This window comes from Carassius carassius, chromosome 40 (assembly GCF_963082965.1).
Source record: "Carassius carassius chromosome 40, fCarCar2.1, whole genome shotgun sequence".
Taxonomy (NCBI): Eukaryota; Metazoa; Chordata; class Actinopteri; order Cypriniformes; family Cyprinidae; genus Carassius; species Carassius carassius.
Window position 1 is genome coordinate 21969622 of NC_081794.1, and position 26120 is coordinate 21995741.

Genomic DNA, 26120 nt, shown 5'->3' on the forward strand with positions numbered 1-26120 from the left:
ATATATATATATATATAAAACTATAGACAGAATGAGAACAAGATGGAACATTCTCCCTTCAGCTTGAAAGCTATTGCTTGGTCTGCTTAAAAAGTCTTTGTTTTGGATTGAACTTTAAGAACTTTGCAGTAAAAATGAGTTTAAAAGAAGACTAAAAAAAGATTCCAGCTACTCATGCATTTCATCTGATATTGATTTGTAAGAGAAAATGAGACGTAAAGCCTGACTGATTCTAGGCGAGCTACTAAATGAGTTTACACAGTCTCCCACTGACTGCATTTGATTTTGGAAGCTAAGCTTCTCAGCTAAGTTGCTCTAGCTGATAAATTATTGTAAATGAGTTCACTTGAGCACAAAAGAAAACAGAATGAAATATATCCCCTCGGAACATGAGGTAAGTTGTGGTGATGACATTCACATTATAACCTGTTAAAACAGGCTTCAACAAGTTCGTATGATGTACTAAATGAACTGCACATGTGACAAAGAACCATACGGCTAAAATATGAACACCGAGAACCTACAGCTAAAGCTCATCTCATGAGCGGTCAACTGTCTTGTGTTTGAAACAAAGGAAATCAATATAATCCCCTTTTCACAACATCTAATAAAAAATAATAAAAAAATAAAAAGTAAGTAAAAGATCGTGCTAATTTAGCCCTCCATTGTACATTTTGGTATATATTCTCTATATCGTGCATTACAGTTTCAGGTTTTGAAGGGGATAAAGGAATGGCCTCATTGAAAAACAATCCCTCCATTAAATGACCCTGTCCAAACCAAAGCAGCATGCAGGTGAACATCCCTCAAATAACACAGATTAAATCTTTACTTTGAGTAAAGCCTTAATCAAAAGATAGTTTAGGATCTTACTGATTCAAAACACAGCCCTCAGTGGCATTCATGGGAGAAATAGAGTTCTGCCCATTGGAGGTGTTGCAGGAAGCACTCTGCTGGAAGGAAATCCAAAGGAGTCTTCATCTTCTCCACCACTGAAATGAACATGACGCTTAAGTGTCCGGGACAGACACAGGTCAGAAGGGAGAGTTCATCCCCAGCTTAGTCTCAAACTGAAGCTTCTGCCTCTTCTGGTAACGCACTCGTACCCTGAAATCAGAGCCATATTTTCAGAAACTGTCAGTTATATGATTAATGGTTTATGTAGGCTAGATTGGGTTCGTTTAAAATGGAAAGAAATCAAATAGGAAAATAAATAGTAGATTCTGTCAAAATAGTGAAAAAGTGAATATTATGTAAAATAAAAATAAAAAAATTATTTTCTATTTAAAAAAAAAATATTTATTCCTGTGATGACAATGCTGAATTTTCAGCAGCCATTAACTCATGATCATTAGATGACTTTTTAGGTCTAATATGCGGTTTTGCTGTTCAAGATACATTTCTTATCATTAATGTTGAAATCAGTTCTAAATGATTAATATTTTTTGTGAAAACCGTGATAAAAAGAAAAAGAAAATTAAAAAAAAATCCGTATTTTTTGAAGAATGATGAACATTTTAAAAATAATTGTCTTTACTGTCACTTTTGATTAATATTATGCATCCTTCCTTACTGAATAAAAGTTCTATTATTATTTTAATCTAACTGAACTCAAACTTTTGAACAACAGTTTGCATTGTGGCCTTTTCCTTACATAAAGCTAACATGCAGCTTCAGGTGACTTGGAACGGTCCAATGGCCTACTTTCATGGTGCATTTATATATTTTCTTATAAATGCGTTAATTGTGTGAAATAAGGAACAGAGAAAGAAAGTAATTTAGGGATGATAATGTCATGAAATTGTTTCTTTTGTTCCTTCTACATTAAAGCGATTTATCCTCTTACCTGATTTCATGCAGTTTTACTGCTTCATTGATTAGCACCACAAGTACGATGGACAGAGAGACCAACAGCCAGATAAAGAGGGGAATGTGATGTAGCGTGAAGAACATCACTGTACTCCTGTCCTGCCACAACTGATAATCTATCACTGCCTGAACCACCTGTCCCAACAACCTTCAAGAAAAACCATTAGCAAAGTGCGTTTAAAGACAAGTGAAAATACTTGTTAAAAAAAATTGTTTTTTTTACTTCTAAATAAATGACTTCTAGCGTGTGACTTTGATAATTAAATACCCATTCTCTACATTAAACACTTACACCACAAGCACTGTGAGACACCACCATGTGTTACTGAAGGGGTTCCTCCTCCACAGGGGTTGTGAACGGTGCACATAGCTCAGAGAGATGACCACTGAAAAAGAAGAAGAGAGAGAGATGTGTTTTTTAACTCAGATCATCGAGATAAAACAAATATTCAAATGACAATGTATTTTATTAAAGTCACCTGTGTGCAAAGCCAGAAAACCTGCCATTATCTTCTGAATCAAAAGCAGCCCATTGGACAATTCCCCAAACCACTGCGGGGCATTCTGGGAGCTGTATACACTAATTATTGATTAGAACTTATAACTAATTCATGGCATCTAAACACAGAGAAAATGACATTCAAGAGTTTGTGTACCTGGATACGAATATGTGAGAGCAGGTGATGGTGCGGTTATACATTTTTGTGAGGTTAGCTGCTCTAGAACACACTTCCTGTAGAGAAAACCCAAAGCCGACTAAGTAGGCTAACATCGTCAGACCGAACTTCAACAGGAACCAGCCCAGGAAGTAGTGCTGAGTCTGTGGGTTGGAGTCAAAAATATAATGAGGGCCTGTGAGCTGTGTCAAGTGTGTTTAAATAGTTTGCAGTTTAAATCGAGTGCATTGTGTGGTCTCATGTCTGACCTTGCGTGGTATGGAGTCCAGATTCTTTCCAGTAGCGACTGTCATCACTGAACTGTCAGGAGGTTTTCCCAGGAAGGACACGCTGTGAATTGCAACATTTTTGAATATATATATATATTTTTTTGTATATATATATATATATATAAAACACAAAAAAGATGCCCACGTTGCATTTTAGTAAAACCAGTTCACTGTGTCATACCGGCAATATATATATATATATATATTTTCATATATATATATATATATATATATATATATATATATATATATATATATTTTTTTTTTTTTTTTTTTTTCATATATATATATATATATATATATATATATATATATATATATATAGTTTGCCGGTATGACACAGTGAACTAGTTTTACTAAAATGCAACGTGGGCATCTTTTTTGTGTTTTCTTCCCTATTACCTTAGCAGTGGGTAACAGAAGCAGGAAAGCCACAATATGTCTGTTATATTCATGGGAGGAGGCAGCTGAATAAGACAGGCCAGGAACTACAAAACCAAAACATCAAGAGTACAAATATGAATTCTGTTCATTTTATTTCCTGTAAAAAACATACAGGTCTGTTTTTTTCTCACCTGAATGATGACCAGTGTCAGTTGACACTGCAGTAGGAAGAGGAAGCACTTGCGAATGCCGTAAGTGGTGTGTCTCGCCTGAAGATACATCAAGAGACAGCACTCAGATTCAAACTTTTTTTTTTTTTAAAGATGGTTTTATTAGACAAAATCAAAATAGAATTGGGAATGGTTTCAAGCAAGACTCAATCCTGCATGACGATTTTAGTACACAAACCATTTTTTGCGTGAGCTTTGTGTGGTGTGCTGGTTGGCAGACATGTTTTAGACACATTGAGCTGTGGTGCTCATGTGGATGATGCAGGTTTGAATCTTGCCTACTAGGGCTGGGCGATATATCTAACGATATGATCATGCGCATCTAGTCAGTAAATCTGGATCCGTGATTAGCGCTAAATCGCCATCACCTGCTTTCAAATGGAGCGGCATTTAATAGACAGAGCCGTAGATCACTGACAAGCTACGCAATATCGCGTTCATATTCGTTCGTATTCATCGAAGGCGATAATGAACGCGATATTGCGTAGCTTGTCAGTGATCTACGGCTCTGTCTATTAAATGCCGCTCCATTTAAAAGCAGGTGATGGCGATTCAGCGCTAATCACGGAACCAGATTTACTGACTAGATGCGCATGATCATATCGTTAGATATATCGCCCAGCCCTATTGCCTACAACATGCCTGATTCCATTCTCATTCCCCTAATAATTTCATGCCCATTTATATGAGTCTACATATTATAAGCACTAAATAATTAATTGACACTACCTTATAAAAGTATGGGATCAATGTGATTTTTTTAATCATTTTTTAAAAATAAATTAATACTTTTATTCAGTAAGAATATACATAACATTTTATTTTATACATATTATACATTACATTTCTCAAAGTGAAAAGACATTTATAGTGTTACAAAAGTGTTCAATTTCAAATAAATGCTGTTCTTAGGCTTTCTATTCATCAAAAAAATCTTTAAAGAAAAAGTATCATGGTTTCCACAGAAACATTATGCAGACACTTCAGACATTGAGGACTCAAGTAATGTCTACTAAATATTCAGCTTCACCATCACAGGAATAAAATAATTTTAAATACATTTTTAAATGTAATATAATACAAAAACTGTTATTTGAAATTCAAATGATATTTCACAATGTAACGTTTTGTACTGCATTTTTGATCAAATAAATGAAGATTTGGTGATCATTAAAAGACTTCTATCAAAAACTGTACAGAGCCTAAACTTTTGAAGGATAATAAATAAATTAGCTTGTATCTTCTTGCTCCCATCAACCCCACAGCGTGTGTGCATGCCGGAGCTCCCAATACCTGCTCTATGAGTTTGACCATGCTGACACTCTCGCCCTGATGGAAGGACATGGAGCAGGCGAGGCTGTTGAGACGAGCACTGAGACCCAGTGGAGACAGCTCATCACAGTCTCCATTCGGCCCGCAACCCGCAGCATACCCAAATGTCTCCCATGAGCACCGGGACGGGTACAGAGGATCCAGGGAGATACTAAAACACACAGAGAGGGTTTCCAAATTCAAATGAGGCATAGAGTACTCAAAGAAAACTTCCTTTTTTAGACTGATGTACACTATATTTAATTATGTCACACATTTAGAATTACGCAGCGACAAAATAACTCAAAGCTATCTTTTTAGCCTCTTGAAAATTGGCACTCAATAGATTGCAGCTTTGCATAAGATTATAGGTCGTATTTAATTCTGGTGTACAGTGGAGTACAGTGATGTCTGTGTTATCCACCTGATGTCACTTTGCAGAAAAAGGCAGCTGTTCCGGAAGTTTGCAGAGCTCCCCAAACAGCACGTCACCTCTCTGTTCTCCTGCATGATCTCCATCATTTCACACATTGCTGTCAAACACAAATATTTAGAAGGTTCAACACAAAAGCTACAAAACTTTTTTTGTTCATTTGAGAAGCAGTTTAAATCACATATCCATCATAACAGAAGAAAGCGGATCACAACTTTTGATTCATGCTGACTTTAAAGCTGGTATTGAGGCTGACTCACTTTCTGGGGTGCAGTCTGTAAACAGGGGCACCAGAAGAGGCACATTGTCCATGTTCTTCAAATGTGGGCGAACCTGATGAATGCCACGAGGCAGTTTTGCCTATAGAACAACAGAGAGGAAAGAGCATCAATAAGTATTAAAGAAACCCCAAAACATATTTTAAACTGCCAAACATTTATTCCACATCCGAGCAGCATTACAAAGTCTATGTAAATAACCTTATGTGCAACCTAAATCTGTTATTAAAATCTAATTGTACTGCTATTGCTTACTCTGTTGCAGTCTTCTAAGAAACTGGGAACATCACTGTCAGTAGGCTGGAAGCTGGCGAGATCCGATTGGTCCTCAGGCAGTAGTGGGCCCTCTGCATCATCACGAGAATCTAAGAAGAGAGGATCATTTAAATTAGGAAAGATTTTTTGTGTAAATCTTATGTGCAGGCAGGCAGAAAAACACACTTACCGTGAAGAAGGTCATCGTGTAGAGATCCTGCTTGGCTTGGGCTGGATGGAGCACCATCGCAGTGACCATCTCCGTTTGGGGTCAGAGATATGTGACAGTTCCAGCCCGTCTCCAAACCCATCTTCTCTGCAAACACCTAGAAGCAAAACCAACATTAATAGGTGACAAAATATGACACTGTTTTTACTGAGTGTGTTTTTCCACCAGTGTCATACTTTGCTACGCAGCTCGTCCTCCATGGAGAAGTACACGAAGCGGATACAGGCTCCCACCAGGTTCTCAATGAGCCGCACAGTGTCCAGTCGGGCCTGGAACTGGGACGACACCATTCCCATGAAGATCTGGCCACTCAGAGCCTGCACACAGTCCTCCTTCTCCAAACCTTCTCCAATACCCTCTGAAACATAAACAGTACACAAACATGTTAAGAGTTGATGAGATTGAGTCATTTCAGTGAATCAGTTTAAACCATCCACTTCTATCTACAAATCAGAAAATGTATCCATCCATCCATCCATGTTATTCTATTTATCTAATGCGCTATCTATCTGTCTGTCTGTCTATCCATCCATCCATCTTATTCAATTTATCGAATGCGCTATTTATCTGTCTGTCTATCCATCCATCCGTTTCTATTCATCCATCCAGCTATCGATCTAGCTACATATCTATCCTTCCCTCCAGTCATCTACATATCTGTCTATCCATCTATTTATCTAATCATCAATCAATCCATCTAGCTATCTATCTGTCTGTCTATCTACGTATCCATCATCCATCCATTCATCTACATATGTTTATCTATCTACGGTAACAATCTGTCTATATTCATCCATCCATCCATCTATATATCCATCTATCCATCCATCCATCTATGTATCTATCCAGGTATGTATCTGTCTATCCATCTATCATCCATCCTTCTATCCATTTACATATCTGTCTATTTACCTATCCATCCATCTAGCTATCTATCGAGCTACGTATCTGTCTATCCACTGATGTATCTATCCTTCTATTTGTCTGTCTATGTACCTATGTATCTATCGGATCAGCTGATCACTAGACAAACATATGGAGATATATATTTTAGCTCTACTGTCCAGACTGTGAGCTGAACAGACAATGTCTCTTACCATCAGAGCTCCAGCTGTTCCTGCGGCTGCCGTGTTTGATGGGGGTGGTACTGGGAAGCTCCACCCCAGAAAAGAGCGTGGGGCCTGAAGCCAGCTCCACGCATTTTCCATTGAGCTGTCCAGACAATGTCACCTGCATAGGCTTATAGGCGAATGCAGAACAATATCCCGACAGACAGGCACGTTGGTAGAAATCTAAAACCTTTTTCCTATGAGGCATAACACCAGTAGTTTAGTACACAAACAAAATTTTCCACTCTGCATGTCAAGGAAAACTAAATGACTAGTGTTTTTCAAGTAGTGTCTCTGACCTATCCGAGCCAGACAGCGGATAGATGTCCGCCCCATCCCAGAAATCCGTGCAGGCTTCCAGGATGAGGTCGGCCGAGCCGTGGGAGAGCATCTGTACATTATCTGAACAGAGTTCAAAAGTGCAAAGGTCAGTGACTTAAACCCCCATGGACAAACAGGAAGTGGGAAAGTGAAAAAAATGAGTCATACTGGTAGTGCTGTCCCTGACGAACAGACTGATGAGGTGACTGATGGGGGGCTGGCGTTTGGTGAAGTGATGGAGGCGCCGGGGAGCAGATTCTTTGGCCTTCTCTCCGGAAGGAAGCTGATACAGAGCCAGATGATTCTCATGCCTAAAGAGTTCCCTCGCTCCTGGAGTGAAACCTGACATACAACAGTACAGGAAAGAACAACTTAGTAATCTTAAGAAAGGATGTTAAGTTACTAAAATGAGCTTAACGTCATTAGTCACTATAAGTACAGCCAGACTAAAAGTTAAACAATAATTAGAGATGCATAATATAAAATATAGTTTGCACATCCATGTTGGCAACATTAAAGATTTTTTTCCATTTATCATTAAAAGTTGAGGCATGCACTAATTTTAATGTTCTGCCTGATACCGATAGCTGTTACATGCTTGATATTTTTTTGTTGACAAAAAAGACAAATAAACAAAGAACAAAGTAATGTCTGCACACTGGTGATACTGCTCCTATATTTTTTTAATTATAAATAATGCAACATTTTGACCAATTAGATCTTTGTAAGGCATCGACCTAATCTGTTGAAATGTTGCAAAATAAATAATATATATATAATATATATGTTTTTGGATGTGCCCACTGTTCTGTATTTTCTTATAATTATTATTTTTTTATTAAAACATAAAAAAACAAAAATAAAAGGAGTCATTTTAATTGCTTCAAGTGAAAACAGGCCTCACAAAATAATACACAGTATGAAAAAAAATAATAATAATTATATATATATATATATATATATATATATATATATATATATTTGTGGTAAGCTTTCCTAAGGAATACATTAAATTATTAGTGTTTTTAAAGAGAAATTTGTGAGCTTTTGGTTTTATTTTAAATTACTAATACAACTTTTTTAAACCAGGAATTTTCTGCTTAATGCAGAATTATAATTTTAATATGATAAAGACAATTTTCGATTAACCAGCCAAGATGTTTTAAAAATGTTTCTAAATAATGAATGTGTTGACTAATGATAAAAATAAATATTTGTTCATGTTTGTGTAGCCCTGTATTCTTAATACGGGTGGCCCACATAAGCTTCAGGAGTACAAAATTAATAAAAGATGATTGTGCAATATTATAAATCCTGAAAATATGGGTTTATTAACATGCTTCACTCATTTACCTATAAGGCGAGATAGTTCACAGAGGCCCCAGGGAACATGAACTGGTAGAACCTCCCCATGGCATTCCTGCAGCGCCATGTTTGACAAGTGGTCTGAAAATCTGCAGAGCTGCTGGGTGACGGTGGCATTGCACAGGTTCAATAGGATGTTCAAACCCAGAGGCTTCAAAGAGGGCAGGTGATTCTGCCAACTGGAGTCATCAAACTGGATGCTGACAGGGTTCTGCTGATCCTGGGACAGACTCAACATCTCCAGATGATAGTCGCACACAAAATCTTCCGCTTCACACAGATCATCACCCACACCACACTGCTGGAAATAGAGACACACAAACACATGAACCAAACCGCCCAGCTATAACCTGAAGCAGCTCTAGTAGTAATATTTCGGCATAATCCTACCTGAGCAATGTCATTATCACCACCCTCAATGTCATGGCTGAAACTGACGTTGGATCCTGAAGGGTGTTTGGAACGGGTGGTTTGGGGTCCTCGACGCTGGCGCTGGGTATCTGAGGTATCATGTGACGTCTCGCTGGGTTCCTGCTCAGCCATGTGAAGGGAGGGTTCGAACGCTGGTAAACACAGCAATGCTTCGCATTCCTGAGGCTAAACACAGAAAAACACACACACACAGACTGAAACGCGACAAATCACAGAGGCTAAAATAATAACTTATTCAATTCCAGCCCCATCAAATACAATTACATACCTAATTCAAATCATCATAATTAAAATAAATGATGGTGCTCCAATCTCGCTATCAGCAGTACCTCGTCTCTTTCCTCCTCGCCCTCTGTCCTGCAGAGGGAGGTGACTGAAAGTTCATCGCTGAGGTCATCCTGGCTGTCATGAGGAGGTTCGACTCGTCCGCTGAAGAACAGCACGGTCTCAGGACTGGGGTTGGGCCAGGACAGAATGCCCTGCTTATCCACACAGCACAGCACCTATGAGAGGTCAGAAAATATGATGAAACGAGATACTTTCTCAGTTAATAAAGCTTATGCTATTCTTTAAATTTAAAGCATTAACAAAGCAAATGTCTATTACTTTCACCAAATATTTGTAAAGATTATTGCACATGATTGCTACAACAAAACTGTTAATGCCACCCACGGTATTGATCAGAATTAAGTTAAATATAGCTGCAAGCAGCAATTACGGGGCCAAGCACTCCAACGGCAAATTTAGGAGCTAAGCATGGCATGGAGCATCATACGAAGTGGAACAATCAGCAATTAAACCAATTTTAGGATGATTGTAATTGAAATGGCTGAAAAATCATAAATACAACCACTAGTAATAAGATTAAATGGCCTATCACTTTTGACCAACAGGTAGTGCTGTAATCAAATAATTTTGGTGTGTCCTGTATGAGATGACAATAACACACAAAAAGTTTAGTGTCAATATGCTAAAGCATTGCAGAGATACAGCCTGAAGTGTCATTCTGACATGATGCCTCAATTTCGTTGCAGCGGTATGCGAAAACCGTTTTGTGTATCGATACAAAATCCATAACATTTTGTCAGGACAGTCTAAAGATCATCTGATTCAATTTTGGTGAAAATCGGACTGAAGGTTGATGAGAAGTTTGAAAAAGTAGGTTTTCAACATAAATCAAAATGGCGGACAGGAAGTTCGGCTTACTCTGGCATATTTGGTATCTATGTTGTCGGCATAAGCCTGGGAATATTTTGAGACAAGTTTCATTCAAATAGGCTAATGCAATAAAAAGTTATTAGCATTTTTAAAAGTGTAACTTTCATGGTTAATGAATGGTTTATTACTCTTGACCAATAGGTGGCGCTGTTACCAAATTTATGTGGCATGGTCAGTGTGAGGTGGCGATGACACATACAAAGTTTGGTGCAAATATGTCAAAGCATTGCAGAGATACAGCCTCAAATGCATTTTGGCACCCTTCCAGCAAATTCGTTGATGCGCTAAATGAGAACCGTTTCGTATATCGACACGAAATCCATAACTTTTTGCCAGCATGGTCTGAAGATGATCCACGTCAAATTTGGTGAAAATCGGACTAACGGTCTAGGAGGAGTTCGAAAAAGTAGGTTTTCAACATTAATCAAAATGGCGGACAGGAAGTATGGCCAATTATCACATATTTAGTATCAATGCTCTCGGCATGACCCACAGAACAGACGTAGACCATTTTCATTTCAATAGTCTAATTTATTCAAAAGTTATTAGCATTTTTGTGATATTTCATTATAACTCTTGACCACAAGGTGGCGCCGCCACCAAACTTTTTGAGTACCTTCAGGGCATGGGGCCGAAGATTTTTGTAATTATTTTCGCAACGATACGATAATGCGTAAAAAAAATACAGCATTTTGAAACATAATTCAAAATGGCCGACGCCTAAAATGGCCGACACGGGAAAATTTGACATCATTCGACTCAACATGACTCACTGAATCTAAAGAGACCAGTTGTGTCATTTTTGGCCAAACTATTCAGAAGTTATAAGCCAAAATATGCGATTTTCATATCTCCTGACCACTAGGTGGCGATGCGTTGAAACACTGCAGGTAGTCTCAGGTCATGCTTGTTATACCACACACCAAGTTTGGTATCAATATGCCGAACCGTTGCCGAGATATAGCCTCACGTGCATTTTTGCGTGCTTTTTGTCAAATTTGTTTACGTGTCATTCCACAACGGTTGGACGAATCAACTTGAATTCCATAACTTTTTGCCAGCATGGTCTGAAGATGATATAAGCCAATTTTCGTGAAGATCGAACTAACCGTCTAGGACGAGTTCAAAAAAGTAGGTTTTTCAAAAAACTGAAAATAGCGAAAAAACTAAACCTTGCGATTTTTAAATTTTGGGGTTCATTCGACTTGGCATGATTCAGGATTCAGAGGAAAAAAGAAATGTCATTTTCTGGCTTACGGTTCAAAAGTTATTAGCATACAAACATTGAAAGTTTGGACAAGTGGTGGCGCTAGAAAGTAGGAGTTAGAGACTTCAAATTTGCTATAGTTAATGTTGGGACTGTCCTCTGTCAGTGTGCCAAATTATACAACTTTCCCGCAATCGGTTCTATGGGCTACCATAGACTTGCGGCGGAAGAAGAAGAATAATAACGCCAACGAAAACAATAGGTGCCTACGCACCTTCGGTGCTTGGCCCCTAATTAAAAAATATGTTTGTGTACTGTGCTGTGGCCGTAAGGTCTCCGGTGCCTGTCGAGGCGGCAATCCCCGAACCCGGTAGTAGACACCGGAAGTAAGGGATGCCGTCAAGCTGAAAAAGGAGTCCTATCGGGCCTGGTTGGCTTGTGGGACTCCTGAGGCAGCTGACAGGTTCCCGGAAGGCCAAGCGGACTGCAGCCCGGGTGGTTGGGGAGGCAAAAACTCGGGCCTGGGAGGAGTTCGGTGAGGCCATGGAGAAGGACTATCGGTCGGCCTCGAAGAGATTCTGGCAAACCGTCCGGCGCCTCAGGAGAGGGAAGCAGTGCCCTACCAACGCTGTTTACAGTAGAGGTGGGGAGCTGTTGACCTCAACTGGGGATGTCGTTGGACGGTGGAAGGAATACTTCGAGGATCTCCTCAATCCCGCTGTCACGTCTTCCATTGAGGAAGCAGAGGCTGAGGGCTCAGATGTGGACTTGTTCATCACCCAAGTTGAAGTCACCGAGGTAGTCAAGAAACTCCTTGGTGGCAAGGCACCGGGGGTGGATGAGATCCGCCCTGAGTACCTCAAGTCTCTGGATGTTGTGGGGCTGTCTTGGCTGACACGCCTCTGCAGCATCGCGTGGCAGTCGGGGACGGTGCCTCTGGGATGGCAGACCGGGGTGGTGGTCCCTCTTTTTAAGAAGGGGGACCGGAGGGTGTGTTCCAACTACAGGGGGAACACACTTCTCAGCCTCCCAGGGAAAGTCTATGCCAGGGTACTGGAGAGGAGAATCCGGCCAATAGTAGAACCTCGGATTCAGGAGGAACAGTGTGGTTTTCGTCCAGGCCGTGGAACACTGGACCAGCTCTATACCCTCTACAGGGTGCTGGAGGGTTCATGGGAGTTTGCCCAACCAGTCCACATGTGCTTTGTGGATTTGGAGAAGGCATTCGACTGTGTCCCTCGCGGCGGCCTGTGGAGGGTGCTCCGGGAGTATGGGGTCCGGGGCCCTTTGCTAAGGGCTATCCGGTCCCTGTACGACCGGAGCAGGAGCTTGGTTCGTATTGCCAGCAGTAAGTCAGACTTGTTCCCGGTGCGTGTTGGACTCCGGCAGGGCTGCCCTTTGTCGCCGGTTCTGTTCATGATTTTTATGGACAGAATTTCTAGGCGCAGCCAGTGGCCGGAGGGGGTCAGGTTTGGTGACAACACGATTTCGTCTCTGCTCTTTGCGGATGATGTTGTCGTGTTGGCCTCATCAAGCCAGGACCTTCAGCATGCACTGGGACGGTTTGCAGCCGAGTGTGAAGCGGCTGGGATGAGAATCAGCAGCTCCAAATCCGAGGCCATGGTCCTCAGTCGGAAAAGGGTGGCTTGCCCACTTCAGGTTGGTGGAAAGTTCCTGCCTCAAGTGGAGGAGTTTAAGTATCTTGGGGTCTTGTTCGCGAGTGAGGGAAGGATGGAACGGGAGATTGACAGACGGATCGGTGCAGCTTCTGCAGTAATGCGGTCGATGTACCGGTCTGTCGTGGTGAAGAAAGAGCTGAGCCGCAAGGCGAAGCTCTCGATTTACCGGTCAATCTACGTTCCTACTCTCACCTATGGTCATGAGCTTTGGGTCATGACCGAAAGGACAAGATCCCGGATACAGGCGGCCGAAATGAGCTTTCTCCGCAGGGTGGCTGGGCGATCCCTTAGAGATAGGGTGAGAAGCTCAGTCACCCGGGAGGAGCTCAGAGTAGAGCCGCTGCTCCTCCACATAGAGAGGGGTCAGTTGAGGTGGCTCGGGCATCCATTCCCGGGAAGGTGTTCCGGGCGCGTCCCACTGGGAGGAGACCCCGGGGAAGACCTAGGACACGCTGGAGAGACGATGTCTCCCGGCTGGCCTGGGAACGCCTCGGTGTCCCCCCAGAAGAGCTGGAGGAAGTGTCTAGGGAGAGGGAAGTCTGGGGTTCTCTGCTTAGACTGCTGCCCCCGCGACCCGGCCCCGGATAAGCGGAAGAAGATGGATGGGTTTGTGTACTGTTGAAGAACAGTTATAAAGCTATTACAACTACACTTCCCATCTAGCATGAGAATGATCAAGTATACTTATATCATATAATTTGCTAATTATGTCACACAACATATGCAATGTTTATATTATGCTTAGGTTTATATTTTTCTAAATGCATTGCAAACTGATTTTAAATGCATACTTCATATATTATCACGTTTTGGCCATTTAGCCTATTTGCAGTACTGCATTCATGCCATCTAGTCTCGCATTATAAAGCCTATTTATTTACTGTAAACACCACTTGACATGGTTTATACATACTCAGAGATGTGTTGTAATTACTGTTTGTGGTAATTACAATCATGATACAGATGCAGTATCTCAAGGATGCAAACAAATTTTTAAGAATGTGGACAGGACAAAGTTTTTAAAATGGTCCTGCTATTAAAGAGGCATATTGATTGACCACAAATATAAATATCTGAACAGGAAAACTGCCCTCCTGAATGTCTATAGCAATTACAGCCCAGCTATTAATTTATAACTAAGTAGAAAATAAGCCAAAATGGTTCTTTCACATGTATATAATTTGTAAAGTGAATATGAATCAATTTTTCTTTCATCCAATTGCAAGCAGAAAGTGTAAAATTTGTGACACCAGGGGGAGCACTTACAGTGACTGAACCCAACGAGTGCAGCAGACTGGAGGTATAACAGAGGGTCTGGGACTCTCCCTTCAACACACTGACCAGGTGTCTCCACACACAGCGAAGCATCTCCTGTACACAAGCACACACACACACACACACACACACACACACACACAAAAATGGAGTGAGTCTCATCAGCCCTGAGTGAAACTCAAGTCCTTGTATCAGCAGCTCTGGGTTTCGAATGGCTCTGCAAAAATGTTCAGGATTTATGAAACCTGAAACCTGGATCTGGGTGGCATCCTCAGAAAAAACAGACATTCTGACACACACACACACATTCAAAGAGTAAGCGTGTCCAGTCATTGGTTTATTCTGGTGCTTTCAGAGATTTAGAGCTGTTTCATAAAGATAAATGCACCATGCAGCAGGCAACAGGAGAAGGGAGACAAAATTTGAATGGACTAAATAACAGAAGATTTGACTGTGAAGCTTCAGGCAGCAGCTACAGGAGAGGAAGAACTGAAAACTGTCAGTGGCAGGTGAATCTATCTTTCTGACACATCAGAGGTCCAAGAATCCACCTTTAAAGTCAACATGAAATCAAAACTGAACTGATTTACTTTCTTTATATTTTTATTTTTGATGATTCATCAATGCATGTAAAGAAAAAATGTTCATCAATATATAATGATTTAAACCACAGATAAACTGACTTTCAGCATATTAAAATTATTTCTAAAGATGACACAGTCAAGTGACACTGAAGACTGGAGTAATGACTGCTAAAAATTCAGCTTTGCCATAACATGAACAAATACCACATATAATAAATATGATAAAATAAAGTTATTTTAAATCATAATACTATTTCACACTATTGTAGTTTTTTTTTAATGATTTAAATTAATGCACCCTGACATATAATATATTTTCAGTGATCCCAAACTTTTTAACCATAGCACATTTATAAATTATATCTGTAAATATGTATGCAAAAAATGTAAATATATATAAGATGTCAACTGTAAGGACTATACTAGGATATAGATGACCTTGAATATAACAGACGGAAACTCGACAAAAGTCATTTAATTTCACAGGGTCTTTAAAAGACACATCATTCAACACACACACACACACACACACACACACACACACACTTCAGCTGTGCACAGCTGTTAAATAAAAAAACTGAGAAAATGAATGAAGGGCTTCTTAAAACCTTTCTTTTTGTATTACAAAGTCAAAATTACAAAATTAAACTGAAAAAACATTTTCAGTCTGCTCATATGTCTGATCTCTCCATGCAAATACTTACCACACTTTGGAAATTTTAAAGGGAAAAAGCTTGTCTTCATCATGCAGAAGTTCTCAAAATGTACATTAACTCAGATAAATATAGTCCAGACAAGCACCACCACTATAGAGAGAGCGTATACTCTTTCATGCAAACCTCAGGCAGACAGAAGGTGGGCAGGCAAAGGCCGAGGGGTCACAGGTCAGCGTGGGGGGGGGGGGGGGGGGGGGTGCCAAACTAACCGGCAGCACAAGAAGCAAAAAAGGTGTAAATAAATAAAAAAGACCGCAGGTGTATTGGCTGATTTTGCAAAGTTGCCCGAACGAGGTGAGATGAAGTGAACATGTTTTCTAAAAGTAAAAATGAGAACGGAATAAAAAAAAAATGGTGACGCAAGAAAAAAATAACAGGCTCTTTTCATACTGATCCTCTGATAAACACGTTGAAATTACTGATAATCAGAACAAAAAGGTGAAGAAAAAGATGACGGTTGTGGCAGGGTCCAGAGCAAGGGAGAAGGATCACAAGAAGCGAGTGGTGAACGGGTGGAACAGGAGGAGGAATACAGAGGATATACCTGGGAGGACACCACTTCCGTGTAGCTGCTTAGAGTGTCCTCTGAGAACTTAGCAAGCTGGGATGAGAGAAAAGTCTGATTAAACACCTGAGCAGACGGTCAACCCTCTGCTCCAACTCTGGCCTAAACGCTTCACCTCGGATCCGCAATCCCTCCCTAAGCCTCTCTACTACTAGTGTGAGCTGGGCCAATGAACTTTACTTCCTCATGCAGTGTTACAGCTGCAAATCAAAGTTAATACACACAGTAATCACAGACAGAGCGAGTTACAATTTAGCAGCAATAGCTGTCGGTGTGGGATTTGGGAGGTTATGGATGTTTTGTGTCTGCATGAGTGTGAATTCCTAATGAATAGCATAAACAAGTGAATGAATGTGTGGTGTTCTGTCTGTCTTACCAGGCCAGTGGGAGAGTTATGGCTGGACTCGGCTAACACGCGGGCCTCTCCGTACGCATTCACCAGAATCCACATCACAGGAAACAAAAGAGGTAAAATAGGCAATACACCCATCATCTATTCATCAGAGAGCCCAAGAGGAGGACAAAAAGAGGGAAAGAGAAACATCAATACCACCATTGTTGTGGCAAATAAACATTTAGTGGATAAGGATAATGAGAGGGATTGAAATTATTTACAATTTTTACCCAATAAAATGTATATTTCATTTTAATAACATCACTTTCACGGGTGTAGAAATCACACAGAAACCAATTCCAGTGGAAAACTTGTTTTTCTTTTTTTTTTTTAAATAAAAAGTGAAAGAAACATCCTGATTTGTAAATGTTTTTGCTCATTTAGTGAGCTATGAACTATTATCAACCTGCAACTGAAGGAAGTTGAAGGGTCCAGGGGTGAGACCAGGAGTGTCACAGAAGAACCGGATCGTGTTAACAGAGAAAAAGGCCACCTATAAATGACAAAGATGACCAAAGTTCATAATCAGTAAAAGGACACATTTTCACACCAATCTTTCACATGAATTAACGGTTATGTGTAATCACACATCATGCAACTGGGACATGTGTGCATCATAACAGCTTTCACAGCATTGTTTTATGCTGCTTCATAATAGCTTTTTTGCAACTGGTTTACAGAAAAAAAAAAAAAAAAATCACCTGCAAAGAAAATCTACATACATACTATGTAATGTGAATACAGCAAACTCTTAATACGGGTGTGGAAAAGGATGTTGCTTGCATGCGAATTATGTGTGAAACAACCCCATTTTAAAAACTTGCGCATGTGGTCAGTTTTGTCATACCAATACAGCAGGACAGGCGAATTTGCCAATGATGGACTGCACTGTGAACCGTTCATTATCAAGGGCTGTGACAGGACGGGAGAGAGCCAGGTCAAGACTGTTCCTATTGGCCAGAAAAAGGTGATTAGTTTCCATTAGCTGCTGTGAGAACACAAAATATATTCACATATCATAAAGAAAAAAGCCGGCATGTATAGTTATCATTTCCTTAATTTAATCAAACCAAACATATTTCAGCTTTTATAGCACGTTAGTTTAGCGTGGATGTATTAACCTGACACTGTCGAGTATAGGTGTGCGCACCACCCTGAAGAGGCGGTACTGCTGGGGACTGTGGGGGCCCCTCCGCTCATTCCCACGCGGGGAGGGAGGAGGAGAGAACGGTGGGAAAAGGTCTCCAGGCTCCAGCACGATGTGTTCGTCATCCTGGAAACAGAAGTTACAGTGATCTGAGAAGAACCGACAGAGTGTGCCACAGAACCCGAGAGAAACACTTGTTTATAAAGTGTTCTCCAAGCTTTTCTTTTGTACAGTTTCAGATTACAGTACAAAATACCAATATATAGTTCATAGAGGTGTTTCTACTTCAGTAAAAACACAACAGTGGATCTCTATTTAAAAAGTGTACCACAATTTCCTAACCAGCCACAATGAGTGAAAGGTCATTCAAGGTTCTATTTCTAAGGCATTATGCTATGTAGCCACGGCCGCTAAAAGCTAATTGGTCCAAAATCCCACTCATCAAATATAATTGTACATTAAATATCAAATACTTTCTGATTGGCTGTGTTTGGGTCACACCATACATGCAGTTACTGTATTATTCTGGCAGAAACATAACTTAAAAATACACAAATAACATTTTTAAATATTAATAAATGCTGTAATTTTCTACTAAACTTTTTACCATGGTAACTGTTATGTATATTGAAAAAGAACTATACCCTAAACACTAAATGAATAAAAAGTAACTCAAATCTGACTTTACCTTGATGCCTCTGAGAGATGCAAAGGCTTCCTGGCCTGGTCTAAGAGCGATGACATCACCTTCCACCAGAAGACTGACAGGTAGATTAACCAGCTGCTCGTCTCTGAACGTCCAATGCAGTGACCAGGAAGGGGAAGTGGGGGTGTAGCGGTCAGGATACAAAGAGGGGGCCCATCTGATTGGATGTCCTGCACTTCTCTCCAAATAATCTGACAACCCATGGGAAAAATGAGAAAGTTAACAAGTCAACAATTACTTGTTAAGACTTGGAACAACAAGTCTAGCAATGCCATGGAATGACATGAGAGTGAATAATGACACAATTTTCATTTTTCGTTGAACTCTATCATAATTCCAGTTATATCAAAGTGTATTTAGCATTACATGGAAATATAATACCGATGAATGGATGGATGAGCCACAGCATAACCATAATTATCATTTCCTGAGGCATGACTGATTTCTTTAGAAGTTTATACAGTCACTGTTCTCTCACCGTTCAACTGTGAGATGATGGACTTGAGCCTCCGCACCATCTCACTCATCCGTAAGCTCTGCTGCCGCCTGATGAGGAGGAGGTTTAGCAGCAGCAGGAGGAAGAGTGCGCCCGCGTTCACTAACACTATGCCCTGACTGACACAAAAAAGGAAAGAGAGTTACATAAAAAAAAAAAACCTGGTAGCTAAACTCCAATACATGATGTCGAATCAAACGGTCAATCAACAGTTTTTGGCTCTAAGCCCTGCCCACCTGCCTGCCGGCTGACTGCCATAACAACACAACAGTCCAACCACCACAACCAGAGTGAGAACAGCTCCAGGCCAATGGAAGCATGAATGCCGGCTGTCATGATGAAGGAAGCTCTTAGCCCACAGCTCCTTTAAAACAAAAAGGAAAACCAAAATCAGGAATTCCCTGACAAAAGTAATATAACTGTGTTGATAACATGCAATCCAGAACAGACCTGTACGGTGGATCTACGCCGGCTGGATTTCTGGTGTTGTCCCAGTAAGTTGGACAGCTGGTCCCGCAGGGTGCACAGAGCCTGAGCCGTGGACAGTCCCAGTGGAGTCGCCTCCTCCTCCTACAGCACAACCAGATTTCACAATTAGTTGGCCACGTGAATTTTCTATTAACCAATAGAAACCTGCTTTGCTTGAAAGTGAATTCTGTGAGAGTTGTGTTTCATACATCAATACATTATTTTTCTATAGACAAAGGACTTTTGCACATAAAATTTGGCTAACGTGACCACAACTTAAGAATGGTGTCTATTATAGACAATAGCTCCTTTCCTCCAGATAAGAAAAACTAATACCAGTCATGTAAAGTAATGCAGTTAGAATGTAAGAGAGTTTAAATGCAGAAATATGAAGCTTGTATTGTTATAGCATTTCTAATCATTACAACATATATTTAAATATAAAATGTATATTTATTGGCACTGTAAATTGATTATATTTACATTTATTGCCATATCAGCTTCACAGGTTAGTCAACATTCAACAATATAATAATCAACTTTTTATAAAATATTTTATAAATTCAACTTAGAAATATTTTCACTATGTGCTTGAACCCCTAATAAAATAGACTAAACAACATGTAGAAAAAATAAAATAAACAACTGTAAACGTTTTCTTGGTCCAACTTACAAAATAAGTCCTGCAAAGTTTGAACTAATTAAAAAAATGGGAGGACCAGAAACATGTTTTATAGACAAGTCTTGTATTACTAGAGCTATATCACACTAGTCAACATCAAAATTAAATATTTTGTATACTTGTGGCTACACTAACAACTAAACAAATCACAAGTGCAAAGCACCCTCCACAGATCTTACCAGTCTGAGAAACAAGCTGCTATAATTTTTGCAGAAACTGATTGCATGTCCAAATGTTGCATTTAACCTGAAACATTTTATATACATTTAACAACATTTAATAACCATCCGATGCTTTTTTCTTAGCTTTATTCACCAGTTCTGAACTACTGAAGCAAAACATTGAGGGAACGTAGACACAGTAACTCAAACCAATATAGTTATTTAGACAGAAAATTCATTCCTCAACATGGCTTGAATGGTCAGAAAAGCCTCTCTTATTCTCCGCTGACGAATTCTGGTTATCCTACCAGTACACTTCTGGGACGGCTGGGGTCCTATAGTAGCAAACGAGAGCCCCAGCACTATAAATAAACACACAGCTTTCCCACAGAGAGGCACTAAATCCCTGCACGAGCATATCTCACACATCAACAAGCAGGGATTTACCAGCTCGGACACATGCAGTCACGCATGCTGGCCTATTACGGGTAAAACCTCTCAAGACCATTAAAAATGCATGGAACAATTACACCCAGAGCAGAGAAGAGTGCACATGCATCTGGCACAGGACTCTCACCTGTTCACGGTACTCAAGATTAATCATACACACACAACAGATTTAAGCCTTTCGATTCGCACACAAGACCAAAATGTTGGATGCCAGACAATCGGACTCAGACAGATCACAAACAACCCAGTTTGTTATAAGAAGTGTGCACAGATCCACTCACTTTATTCTTCCAGAACCAGGTCCCATTTTTCAGGATCATGGCTGCGAATGGTCCCTCTGCTGCAGACAGACTAATGTGTGACTGGTGCGCGTGTGGGTTGGACAGGATAGTGGCGGGGTGATACGGGATAATGTATGCTGCTGTTTCAGCACCAGTCACACGGTCTGGACAGACAGTCTCTGCCTCTGCGCATTCACAGGCTGTTTTTTGGGCACGTCCCAGCCACCCTGGTGTAGACTGCCAGCTAAAAAAGCTTTGCAAACTAAAACCAAGGCAACTGACTAGAGAGGATGAACACACAAGCGTTCTTTTTTATAAACAGTAACAGTGTGCAGGTATCCTGAAAATAGTTAAGCTTAAGGAGAATTAATAGAAAAATAAGGAGATTTTGTGAATTCTAGTGTTAATTAATCTGAGAGCTCTGCAGAAGCAGCTGCGACACACCGCCTGAAGAGAAACAGGCAAAAAGGGTGTAAAATGGCAATGAAAAGCCAGATGGGAATGAGCAGGTATCAGGGCTGGGGAGCTTTTGAGAAAAAGAACTGGAGTATGAAGTGAGGGAGAGGGGCTTGACAGACAAGCAAAAACACTGTGTGCCCTCGCCGCCCTGTCCAGGCATTCATCCATTCCAGCTAACACAGCAATTTAGGATCCTAGCAGCGATGCGGTGCGGCAGGACAGAGAGCATCCTCAATGAACCTCACAACCTTACCAAAGTAAAGATCAAACAATCATTAAACGATAACAAACACTGTCTGTTTTAATTAGTGAAAAAAAAAATTGTTTACATTTTTTTTTCATTGATATGACATAAAAGGAACACGTGTGTATATTTATATACACACTCTTACAATACATAGAATTTTTTTTTATTATGCTACATTAAATCTAAATCATGCTAAGTTATAATTATATTAAGTGGTATACATAAACTAAAATCAATTAAATATGATATCAAAATGTTAGTGTAGTAAGGAATAATTGACGTCCGGCTGTTTATTATTAGAATAAGGAGTCAATTATTCCGCTTATACTACGGTTACAGCACACCTCAAGACATTGATCAGGTGATATATTTAAAGGGATGCGTCTGGTTTTTGTACTTAAATCGCTATTGTGAGTAGGATTATTCCTTCCGCATCTCATCCAATGCCTCTTTTGCTAGTTCCGTTGATAGCATTCTAATGCAGTTATTAATGAAGTTATTAGAAAGATTAGTACTATGCGAAGTGATATGGAACTGTAATTTGGTCAAGAGAGCTGCCTGTAACTATGTCGTCGTGCGTTCCTCGAAAACTATTGCACAACTCAGAACGAATCAGATTCAAGCATTCAACGGCCCTGTAGTATAAAAACATATAATGTATACTACTGCTTGAGTACTTGAGAGATAATTCTGTTTTTTCATTGTTTCACATTTGGTGGTGTAAAATACTTCAGCTTTTAGAAATGCAGCATAGAACCCAAAATACTACTTTTCCCCCAAAATACTAGTGACAAAATATTGTACTTTCATATTAATCATTCATTGCTGATGTCCATCAAAATGCTTAAAGGGGGAGTACAATGGTGTTTCATGTATTCAGAGTTGTTCACAGAGCGAGACCAAATCGTCGGCAGCGCTGCATAGAATTTGTTCGAGAATGCCTCCAAATAAGTGAATTTTTGGATGTGAGGGAAAGTTTACCGTGTTCAGCTTCCCCAAGAACCCAGCGTTACATGAACAGTGGATGCAGTTAGTTTTTCCGGGGCAGCAACGGAGTGTAGCAAGTGCGTTTGTGTGTTCTGGTCATTTGAGTGACGAATGTTTTATAAACATGGCCAAAGTCGACGCTGGATTTTCACATCATTTGCTATTAAAACATGGAGCTGTCCCTGTGATAAAAGACCCCATTCATGTAAGTACAATTGCAACAGATTTCTGTATTTTGTTGGAAATCAGCACATACTGTAAGGTAATATATGTTAATAGAAACAACACGAAACATCAGTATTATAGCTCCGCTCACGGCACGCCTCCAGGAGCTCGGCTTTTTCCAGAAAGAATCGGAAAGCTGTATTTTTCTTTTAAAAATATGATAAAACTAAAGACTTTTTGGATATATGAAGGATGCAGTACTACCCTATAGGTACTCAAGATTAACATGAGATTAGGTGAAACTGTGTATGTTATGTACCCTTTAACAAAACTTCACATCCTCACTGAACCTCACAGCCTTGCAATGCAGCCCAGATTCAGGATCTGAACCAGAGCCCCGTTCCTCTACCATAACAGCAACTATCCCAGCACACTCCTCTAACCAAAATCAATATAGGTAAGTCAAGAACTAAGAGAGGATCCCAGGAACATCATTACCGCCAATTACACAATGACTTTAATGATGCTGTCCAACACGAGCAATGTTACAAAACAAATTCAGACAAAGGCTAATTTAGACATTCAAGTCCACACACAAGGTTGTGTGCATTAGTTTTCAAATGATTACCAAAAATAAATAAATATGCTTTTCTATACACATTTCAAAAAGACGATATGGTTTACACAAACTCTACAACTTCCATCTCCATTAAAAAGAATCTGGGCATGGTTCAAGCTAATTATTACAGGACTCCTCAGAGCAAAATAAGAACGAATTTCCCCTGTGAATAAACTTTACATTTTTCTATTTTAGAGTGTTGTGCCCTTGACCTTGATTATGCAAAAACTTTCATTCCCACCAGCTTTTTATCGCTTCCTGTACAGAGGTCTAAATATGCCAGAGAACAATAATAATAAAACAAAATTGTGAAAGTTTTCCAGTCAGTGAGTTTGAGTTCATAATAGTTATTAATGCATTATTAACTTCTTTGGTGGCTGGAATTTGTTTAGAAAATGTGGCCATATTATGTAATTAAACTCTACTACAAAATTAGTATGAATATTTTTTAAACATTATATGATATTAAAATGAGTGTTGCCTTATCTGTGCAAAGTCATACCTAATCTTTCAACTCGATTTCTTGTTGCTGTTGTTTTACAAACAGAGTATAAAAATAATTTTCAGTGGTGATCAACAGTCTGAGCAAACCCACTCTCATCTATAAGAGGAAGACACCTCAAGACCTTACCTGTTTCTTATCCTGTAGCTCCATGGCAGCCGCCGTCTCTCACCATACTCTGTCGAGATGCCCAGAGCTGGTAGTTACGGTCCACACTTGTCCCGATCCCAGTCCGGCTGGCAGAGGAAGGCAACTGTGGCCCCCAGCTCCAAGATGCTGGACCAGCGGGGACTGCCAGTCTGAGGGACGGATGTCAGGGCTGTAGTCGTGCCCAGGGAACTGGAATCGATGAGTGGGTGTGGCTTCTCTCTTCTTACATTCAAAGGGATCTGATCAGGACAGAAAGCGTTAGAAAAGGAGTTAATGCAAATAATTAAAGTCTACAAATAACATCATTATCTAAGTCAGGTTTACATGCTGCAGTTATCTGAAAATGTCTGTCACCGGATCTACAGAAGATGGTCAGACTGGCCTTCACTCACTTACTCATTTCATTGACAAAGACACAGAAGAGTGCAATAAAGAGCAATAGCATGTCTGTAAAAAAAGGGTAGTTAACACACAACATGTCAATACCATAGAATTTAGTTTAGGCAAACTGTTTCCCACTTAATCTCTCAATTAAAAAAAAAATTAAAACACCTTATTTCATATGTATGCCATTGCCACCTGATGCCAACCTGACATAATCAGGTTCTGGCAATCATTCAAGATGTTAAATTTAATAAATGAATATTCTTGCTCATATGAAAGTGGTGAGCTTCCCTGTTTCCCCTTATGTCACTGTAAACATGATCAATTAGGTAATGACAGTCTAAAATTAAACAAGAGAAATTATATAAGATTGCCAGCAACCTGCAAAAAATTTGCTTTTGGCTACTAACTCAAACAATGTAGGGCATTTAATCAGTGGCTTTCTAGGTAAGACGCTATATTTGACAAACAAATCACTCTGAGCGTTTGGCTTATTCTTTAGAGAGAAAGCAAACCTAAGCAGCAGACTTGTGAGTTAACTCACCACTGATTCTGAATATCTATCCAAACTGGCTCACAACACTGTAATTAACCATAACTGGAGCATACATACACACACACATATGACTTACATAAACAATCCAATATATTCAGTGCTGACCTGATTTATAAGGTAACAGCATTAGTAGTGTTTATGCTACAAAAGGCTTTAATATTTGACTCCATGGAGTGAAATGACAACACAGGATTCATCTGAACAACTATAGTCTAAGCTTTAAAACAAGACGACAGTTTTCTAGAGATACATTTCTTTAGTAATATATATATATTTCTACAGAGAAACCGTAAATAAGCAGTGGTATTTCTTAAATTTATCAAATAAGTTAGTTTACAGTAACAGCTTGCATTGATCGATTACACATCATTAAATATTATATTCCAAAATTTTTCCGATTATTATTGGACCTATGGTAATGTGAAAGGCATGTTGATCGTTTGATCAAGACTCGAGACTGATGGAAACAAGCTAGCTGTGTCTCACTGTTGAAATTAGCTGTCAAAGTTAGTCATTTATTTATAAATATCATTAAACCACTTATAAACCATCGAAACAGCTGGTTCGTGTTAACTGAGGTGGCCTAGGGGTTAAATGCTACTGGCTACATTTTCAAATTACACTAAATCGACGCAAACTTACGTTATAGAACTGCAACATCAACGACCCGCAAGTGGCATCGTCAATCATCAAAAGTGTTAAAGGAGAATCAAATAATATTCGTCTCAAAATCCTTGGACTCTCTCTCTGGTGACGGCCATGTTAGTGACTAGAAGGGCGTGGTATGTTTGTGCAGAGACGATGTAGTGGAATATGATTGGTCAGTGTTATCTAAAGGGCGGGATTTGCTTTGTTTTGTC

General features: G+C 39.8%; 1 protein-coding gene across 5 annotated transcripts; it reads right to left on the reverse strand.

Annotated features, from left to right (window-relative positions):
• Positions 1 to 26042, reverse strand: tmem94 (transmembrane protein 94). Of its 5 annotated transcripts, none has more exons than XM_059532600.1 (32): positions 25903 to 26042; positions 24300 to 24559; positions 19600 to 19719; positions 19386 to 19513; positions 19132 to 19268; positions 18636 to 18844; positions 17922 to 18073; positions 17648 to 17750; positions 17207 to 17293; positions 16783 to 16899; positions 16386 to 16442; positions 14533 to 14637; positions 9492 to 9665; positions 9121 to 9327; positions 8719 to 9028; positions 7534 to 7707; positions 7344 to 7446; positions 7033 to 7241; positions 6112 to 6293; positions 5897 to 6032; positions 5707 to 5816; positions 5434 to 5533; positions 5165 to 5273; positions 4723 to 4912; positions 3391 to 3468; positions 3218 to 3303; positions 2795 to 2876; positions 2526 to 2689; positions 2349 to 2440; positions 2162 to 2255; positions 1847 to 2017; positions 1 to 1107 (listed from the first exon to the last, which is right to left on the reverse strand). In XM_059532600.1, exons 2-32 carry the CDS (start codon positions 24321 to 24323, stop codon positions 1035 to 1037), a joined length of 4083 nt encoding a protein of 1360 aa, XP_059388583.1. In that variant the 5' UTR covers positions 24324 to 24559; positions 25903 to 26042; the 3' UTR covers positions 1 to 1034. The 5 variants fall into 5 exon arrangements, with proteins under 5 accessions (XP_059388583.1, XP_059388581.1, XP_059388582.1 ...); XM_059532598.1 differs by having other exon boundaries at positions 2349 to 2449; XM_059532599.1 differs by having other exon boundaries at positions 8719 to 9031.
• Positions 26043 to 26120: the final 78 nt, after the last annotated feature.